The sequence below is a fragment of the Anoplolepis gracilipes genome, chromosome 14, assembly GCF_047496725.1.
Source record: "Anoplolepis gracilipes chromosome 14, ASM4749672v1, whole genome shotgun sequence".
Classification (NCBI taxonomy): Eukaryota; Metazoa; Arthropoda; class Insecta; order Hymenoptera; family Formicidae; genus Anoplolepis; species Anoplolepis gracilipes.
This window is the reverse complement of record NC_132983.1, coordinates 1105984-1114754: the sequence shown is the minus strand read 5'-3', so window position 1 is coordinate 1114754 and position 8771 is coordinate 1105984. Positions and strand designations below refer to the sequence as shown.

Here is an 8771-nt window from a genome sequence, read left to right as displayed (position 1 = left end):
TAATTGCCGCTGTCTCGACCAACATGCAGACAAGCAACAACTGAGTCTTGTAAGTGAATTATGAGGCGCCGCGTGGCTACTGAGGAAGATACAAACTACCCGCGGTACGAAACTTTTTTGCGAATCTGGGGATAAAACTCAATCTTTCGCAACGCGTGCGGCTAAATTGTTTGAAGATTTATTGACTAACGGGGAGCCAATTAAATGAGAAGTCGACATTGCATTTTTTACTATTAGATTTATTTTATAATATATTTACTATTTTACTATTTATTTATATTTTTTACTATTAAGCATAAAACTTTTAATTAAGCTATTTGAAAAATCTTGATATTATCAATACTTTACTTTTAGAAAAAAAATTATATTAAATTAAAATTTATATACTACAGTTACTTAAGATTGTTTTATATATAAACAACAATATATAATCTTCTTGGAAAGATTTGACTTAAATTTTAATAACATTTTAATTTTATTTTAACATTATAATAGTCATCTAAAGAGAATATATAATATTATTATCTTAATATTATTTTTATATTATAGTAATTTTTTGGTTTGAATATAGTATTATATTTAAGGAGACTATCTAACATTTTATTATTCTTTTATTCATGAAAATTATTCTTGAACAATAAAGAATATATTTATTATATAATATATATTTATTATTGTATTATATATATTATATATTTATTATATATTTCTTTTCTTGATAAAGAGAACTATATTAAATGTCTTTGAACAAGCAATTTATATTCATTTAACGCTTTATAATTTTATTTCAAGATTTACATATTGAGAATAAAAATATTCTCAAAACAAAAATAGCCTTTTTTTCTTTCTTATTTTCCAAAAAATGAAAAATTTTACTTCCTCTATTTCAACCTCAGATATTCTCATGTTCTGTAGATTCTAAAAGATTTCGATACGTTTAATTAGTGTAGAAATTTAATTCTAATATTTTATATCTTAAACAACATTTTTTACTTAGAAATTTAAAAGAGCAGAGGTGTTTTCGGTAAAATAATAGATTAAATAATTTCAAGAGAAGGTGAGCTGCCTGTTTAAAGTATCAAAATAGATATTAAATTGAAAATGAAGATCGAAAGTAGGAGAAAAATTTCAAATCTGGATGTAATATGAATTTGTATTTGCAACAGCCTTTGCAACTCTAAATATCTAAGCTATTCGTTGGAAAGAACAGTACACACAGTTGATTCTGCAAGAGACGAGCGGTAAGCTGGTTGTAATTAACGAGAGAATGAGGAAGTGTGCTCAAAGAACACGCCGAGTTTATGAATCGCATGAATCTTTGCGTAGTGTGTCGTAAGATCAAAGATCAGCCGCCGCTTAAATAGCTTACTAGTAGCTTTGCAAGGGACCGAAGCCTTGATGATTCTTAAAACATATAGTCTTTACAAGTTTATATACACACATAATTTTATCATAACTTTAAAAATGTAAGATAAAATGTATCAAATATTATAATAAGTATACAATTATGATAAATATTATAATATAATAAGTAAAATATACATTGTAATAAATATATCAATAAATGTAATAAAATATGTCAATATTATGTCATAAATAAAAAAGTAAGATATTTTGAAATATATACAGAATATTTTTACATATCAATATTTCACGTATATTTGGATTATTCTTGCTGAAAGATTGAATCAAAATAAATTTAATGCGAGTGAAAAAGATTGAAAATGTATCAAATTATCTCAATCCAAGACATATGCGTTAATGAAAAATTATTATGCAATTTATTATAAAATTCATTAAAACTTATTGTAATGTAATTTCGAATTAAAAAGACAATAACTAGATACAATTTATACAAAATAGTAAAAAAATATAGTATTATATTTATAAAAACTAAAGCAGATAATTGTAAAGAATAAATATAAAAAGATAAAAAGAGAAAGAGAAGAAAAGTAACTTTTATGTCAACTTATGTTTTTTTTTTATTTTTTAATAAAAACAGACATCACATAGGTATTGTTTTTTATATATCAAAAATATAGCATTGTCGCGACATCTTCACGCGTAAATTTTAATTATCAAACGATAATATAGGCATTATTGAATACCGACTGTTCAAATATCCTACCATCGATATCATCAAGTCGTGACATCTGTCAAAGCCTACTATAAACATATTTTACTCCAGCGAAAAAGAAAAATACCAGTAGGAGCCAGAGAGAAGCCTGTAGGGATTAGAGAATAAAAAACAAGTAAATTTTTTGACATCTATTACATTAATCACGTATAACTATTTTATAATATTTTAATTATATTAAATATTCTTCAAATTTGTAAAAATATATATATATGAGATTACATTTTTTGCTAATAATTTTTTTAGAGAAACATACAAGTTAACCTCAAAGACATGTAAACATTGAAGAAGCTGTCAAATAAAAAAAAAGACATGTGATTGAAAAGTAAGCGAGAAGAAAAATAATAAATAGAGGAATTTGTATATATGAGGTTTTTGTAAAAGGAAGTTTTTGACATTTAAGGTACAACAAATCAGTGCGATAAGATGATGAAACAAGACAATGTTCAGGTACAGAATGTACCAATTATTCCCTCGCAGATGGATTCCTCAATTGCTATAAGAATAGCCATGGGAGCAAAAATGATACACGAAAGAGCACTGATGGCTCGTGCGGATGTCTGGCACAAAATCAGAGTCATCAGAGGCTCCCAGTACGACAAGGACACAGTCCTGAAAGCTATTTTAAAGGCGATAGAACCGACAGATTTGATACCAGTGAAATACCAGGTTTGCGGAGATGATGCATATTTTATAGCGAGAAATTGCGGCCCTGCTCTCGAGAAGTTATGCAAAACGAACCTGATTATTAAGAATATTAAGGGAGACGCCATCATTCTTGTGGTGACTTTGGGATATGCCTCGATCAATGACCTGAGAATTCACATACAACCCATACTACTGACCGCACTGACCAAGAGATATGATCCGAATCAGAAGACGTTAAACTTGGAGAGTTTTCACTTGGATCCGGATGTAGAGAAGACTGTCTATTGCCCATTGTCGCAGCTCAGAACTTCCAATCATGTTTTGAAGATGGCGAAAACCGCCATAGCCACTATCGAGCATCTGAATCTACAACGCAACGAGCTGGTCAACATATCAGCGATAGAGAATTCGGATTTAACGTCCATCAAATTCTTGGACCTGAGACATAACAGTTTATTGAATATGAACGCGCTGACTCCCCTCAAGAATCTGAAGATCGTCAAACTTTGGCTGGACGGAAATCCGCTTTGCGAGAATTACTCGACCGCGAACCAGTACGTCGAGTCTGCGAAAAAGTATTGTCCGCATTTGCAAGAGTTGGATCGCGTGTCCATTGTGCCAAATATGCCATTTATGTACAAGGACTACTTTCAGGACGAAAGAACGCAGCGTCTGGTGCGCAAATTCGCCCATCACTTCTTCAACCTGCACGATCAGCTCGACAGGACGGTTTTACGGGGAATTTATCATAAGAACGCGTTTTATTCCATGAGCTGTGCCATTCCCAACAACGTTGCACAGAAGACCGGACTCAATCAGTACACAGGCAACAGGAATCTACTGAAGAGAAAAGCGAAAAAAAATACCTTTCTTTATCATACTCAGGAGGACATTCTGGCAGCTCTGATCAAACTGCCCAGGTCTTATCACGACAAGAGTTCCTTCACGTACGACGTCATGTACGACGACGACAAGTGCATTGTCTTCTGCGTCTCGGGATTATTCAAGAAACTAAGCTCTGGTACCAACGTGCTGTCGTTTTCTAGAACGTTCGTACTTTCGATCTCCCTGGACAACGAATATCACATCTTAAACGATCAGTATCACATATATGCAGCTCCAAAGAACATGACACCCGACAAGATAGTAGTGAAATACATGTACGACGAGTTCGTGTCGGTTTGCTTCAGCCCGAGCGAGAAATCGGTGCTGATCACCAGGATGAAGCAGATCACCAGGATGAACAAAGAATGGTGCGAGTCGTACCTGTCAGAAGCTGAATGGGACATGCGAAAAGCGATATCGAACTTTATGAAAGATTTGAAAAGTTCTTCGATATCGGAAACCGCTTTTGTTTGTACTAAATAGAATAAGTGTTTTTTAAATAACAATTAGCTTTAAATGTAAATAAATTTGCATTTTTTTACATGTTTTCTGGACTAGAATTTTTTGCAGTTTAATTATTACACGTATATTTTCAGGGCGTCTACTCTCTGAAAAATATGGAAAATCTGGAATTCTCAGAGAGATTTGGCTGAATACCTGGAAAAATCAAGGAAATCTCTTATATTAAAATTTAGGGCATTTTTCAAAAAGATTCTTTTTTTGATAATTGTCTCGTAACTGATTATATAGTTGCTCTAATTGTGCTAGCATTTCATCCTTGGAGTTTACATTTTCCAATGTTTTTCCAATTTTTAATTTTTTCATTAATACCTTTAGGTCTTAATTACTTTAACGTCTCCTGGTACGCTTCATACATTAATTTCCTTGAAGTTTCCAGAGTTATCATTGATCGGTATGCGGTAACAATAACGTGTAAATATTCAAGTACGAGCTATCTTGAAGAGTTTCCGTGGAGCTTGCCATCCGTGTCCCTGAGATTGACGTCCGTCCCATGATGCAGCGTTTTGACAGTTTTGACATGACCTTGTGTAATCGCAGAGGCGTCGACTTAACAGAGCAGATAGTCGCGTCCACCACCGGAGTCCTGCGCCCTGATATCGTGATTTATCTTCAGCAGCCTCAACACGTTTTATGACATCATCATCGCTGTCTTCCAAAAAAAAAAATTGCGTTTCAAATTTAGAGTCACACCAACGTGATATCGAGACGATCTATCACAATCCACAAGTCCTCCGTACTTCAATCCTCTATCCGAAAATAACGTTCTCTTTCTGTTTATAACTTATACTCTATATTATTCTAACTGTAGTTTGATCTCGTATTGTAAACAGCAAGCCAAGCAAAGTATGCATTTTTAAAAATATGTGCCTATTTTTGTTTATACATTCAATGTCAAAACAAACAAAATTTTGAATATGCATAATATTTGTAACGTGATAAAAAAATGAAATTACAATGAAAAATACTTATCAAGTATATTTACAAATCCAGCACTCTGTGTTTTTTTCGTGTGAGTAAAACATTGAAAAAACGCATGCGACAAAAAATTTAAAAAGTTCAAAAAAATCTAAATATAAAGCATAATATCAAATATTCTCGGACAAAAATAAAAATTGAGACTGGAAGATGAGGGGATTTTTTTACACAATTGAAGCAGACACTGATTTTATAAATAATCGCTTCGAAATGAGATAACATCGACGAACATATCGCGAGGCGATGTTACTCGCATGGCATTTAAATCCAGGATAGAGAGATGCTCGCAGTGACTTCATCCAAAGGTTATGCACTCAAGGACCATCCGGACCGGTATGAATGAAACAAAATCGCGAAGGCAGGTGAGTTTTTTTTTACCCTTTCTCTAATCTAAAGACCTTCGAGACTTCATACGACTTTACTCGATTAAATAAATAATCATGTTTGAATACCGGATCTGTTACGGCTTATTAAATAATTTAATCGTGACAATCTAAACAACGCGATATCGCGATTATATAGTCATTAACACACACAAGAGATAATGTAATACACCGTAAAGGCGAGAATGAAATCGTCGTTCTGGCATAATCGAAATGGTATTTATAATAAATTGCATGTATTGTCGCGCGCGTCCGTAATTACACGTCTTGTAAGTTCATTGAAGCTTCAATAACGGGGCATAATTTATCGCTGATGCTTTACAGCAGTAATAATTATGGAGATCATTTATAGCCTGGTTGTAGAAGAGCGTAAATATTTTTACAACAAAGTTCGAATTTTACCCAGATTTTTATGATTTTTAGAGAAATGATTGTATTGGCAACAGGGAATACAATCCCGGACTGCATCTTTGATCCCGAGATTTCGGGATGTGTAAAATAATTTTCCCGGGCTTAGCCCGGGATTAAAAAGAGTTTTATTAAAACAAATCTTTTTTTTTTTTGTTTAAAATTTAGGTATGTCGTTTATATTAGATTTTTAATATTATATAATAAAATTAAACACGTTTCTTTGAACTTTAGAAAGTTAAATTAAGCTTTGAAACAAAAACAAACTTAAAAATAAAAAGTATGGTTATATATAAATAGTTTTTATAATTGTTGTTAAACTAGCAATTATTACTTACATATATATATATATATATATATATATATATTTTAATATTATTCAAGTTTCTTTTACAAATTACATAATTCATATAATTATATAACAAAACTAAACATTTGCGTTTGTATCTTAAACTTTAGAAATTTAAATCTTTGAAACAAAAATAATTAAAATAAAAATAAAAAAAATTTGCTTACGTTAATAATTTAGTTCTCGTAATTGTTAGTAACTATTACTTATATATATTATTTAGATTTTTGAAAATAAGAACGCAAAAATAGAAGAGCATCTAAAGTTAAGGATTTATGAATGAAAATTCTACAAATATTTACATGCGAAATATATTTAAACAATTTTATTTATAGTTTAATTACGTTAGTGAAAATTATTCTAAATTCACAACTTATAATTATAGTGAAAATTGTTTTAAATTCATAAAAAAGTATTTTAAATAGATGATTCTTAAAAATCTCGAAATTCCGGAATTAGTAGTTTACAATCCTGGGATGGTCGGAACTACAAAAATAGCCGGGATCCCGGGATTGTATTCCCTAATTGGCAATCATTACCTCAATTAAAAAAATAATATTAAAGTTGTCTTTAACCAAACAATAATCTTCGTTTAAATGCAATCAAATATAACACACTTAAAATTATCAAAACAATTTATTATAAGAATTATGTAATTGCAAAATTTCTAATGATTTTAATGAAATGTATCAATATGTGAATACATAAAATTTAATATCAAACTTTAAGGAATTTATACTGCAGATGAGGAAGGTTAAATTAATGACATCTTATGTCCTTTTTAAAACCATACATCTTTTGTCTGAAACATTTTTCTGTAAAACTTATATTTTTCGAGATTTTTCAGAGTTTCCATACTTTTTACTACTCACTCTGTATAATTGAAAGATAAATAATCAAAACATTAAGAATATCAGAGACTAATAACGTAATGACACAGCTTAATAAAAGAAATTATAACACGTTTTTATCTAATCATACCTTCTCTCGTTTTCTTTACACAATCTTGTGACTTCCGAGTAATCAATTCATTCGCGTAGGTATAATAAAAAAAAAAAAAAAAAAAAGAAAATACTTTGCATAATATACGGTTACGCGATTGCAAGCGTCGAGTCGATTAGAAGACTGATGGTTCTCAACATAGGGGAATCGTGATACTCTTTTTAGAAATCAAAATAAATAAAAACTAGCACAAGATAGGTAGACGTTAAATTTTAAAGCGAATCACCCAAATTGATCTCTCCTTCGATCAATCAACACGATATAAAAAGAAATGGCGAGAGTAAACCCGGAAATGATCCGAAAGGGAAAAGATTGAGAAACGTTGAACTGAGCTGTTACTAATAATTACGAGATTCGAGAAAGGGTACGTATGTACGTGTAAGTAACGACATAATAAAATGATTGTTGCCTACTGTGGGACTTCCAGCAGCCTCCCACGAGACGGCTACGTCTCGTAAAACCGCATGCTCTTATGCTAGCACCAATTATCCCTTGTACTAATTAAAGTATCTTAACTTCCTTCTCGATACTTCCCGCATCGGTATCTTGAAGATCGAGAATATCGACGCGAAGCGCAATCGAGAAACTGCAGAATAAAATAAATTGAATATCGAAATGAGAGATGTATATATATTAGATATAATACTAATAGAAATAATAATTATAATTACCTCTGGTGAAAAAAATTTCATAATTTCCTCTAAAAGATTTTAGGAACTTTTTATAATTTAAATTTATTCTGAAAAAAATATTAGATATTTTTAAGTTTTTAAAATATTTTTAAGATAATTATAGAATAAATCTTAGATTATTTTACATTTATTGTCTTAAAAATTCTTACTTTATTTAAGATAAAACTGTGAAATATCTCCATATTATTTGAAACATTTATAGGAGGAATTTTATATACATATCAAAATAATATTAACCGAAGTGACTTTCAATTGCACATTAATAGAAATGATGAAAGTGTATAATCGTTCCGTGGTGAAAAAATCTCCTAATTTCCTAGAAAATTTTACGAACATTTTATAATTTATTCTGAAAAAAAATATTAGATATTTTCAGGTTTATAAATATTTTTAAAAAAATTATAGAATAAGAAATCTTATATTATTTTAGATTTATTGTCTTAAAAATTCTTACTTTATTTACGATAAAAATGTGAAATATCTCTATATTGTTTAAAATATTTATATAAGGAATTTTGTACATATATCAAAATAATAAAATGTATAATATACAATTAAAGCGACTTTTAATTCCACACTAATAAAAATAATGAAAATGTATAATCGTCCTTGATGACAAAAAAATCTTATAATTTCCTCTAGAAAATTTTAAGACCTTTTTATAATTTAAATTTATTTTGAAAAAAATATTAAATATTTTCAGGTTTTTTAAATATTTTTTAGAAAATTATGGAATAAAAAATCTCAGATTATTTTACATTTATTGTCTT

The 8771-nt window shown here is 29.9% G+C and overlaps 1 protein-coding gene across 2 annotated transcripts; it reads left to right on the top strand.

Moving 5' to 3' along the window:
• The first annotated feature begins 2139 nt into the window (after positions 1–2139).
• LOC140673337 (nuclear RNA export factor 1) lies at positions 2140–5304 on the top strand. Of its 2 annotated transcripts, XM_072906232.1 has the most exons (4): positions 2140–2252; positions 2384–2462; positions 2541–4188; positions 4267–5304. In XM_072906232.1, the coding sequence occupies exon 3, from the start codon at positions 2564–2566 to the stop codon at positions 4151–4153; it is 1590 nt and encodes a 529-aa protein (XP_072762333.1). In that variant the 5' UTR covers positions 2140–2252; positions 2384–2462; positions 2541–2563; the 3' UTR covers positions 4154–4188; positions 4267–5304. The 2 variants fall into 2 exon arrangements, with proteins under 2 accessions (XP_072762333.1, XP_072762332.1); XM_072906231.1 differs by lacking the exon at positions 4267–5304 and having other exon boundaries at positions 2384–4230.
• Positions 5305–8771: the final 3467 nt, after the last annotated feature.

Bases quoted from the DNA above. Each gene is read 5' to 3' on its own strand.
- LOC140673337 (XM_072906232.1), top strand. From the start codon at position 2,564: ATGATGAAACAAGACAATGTTCAGGTACAGAATGTACCAATTATTCCC.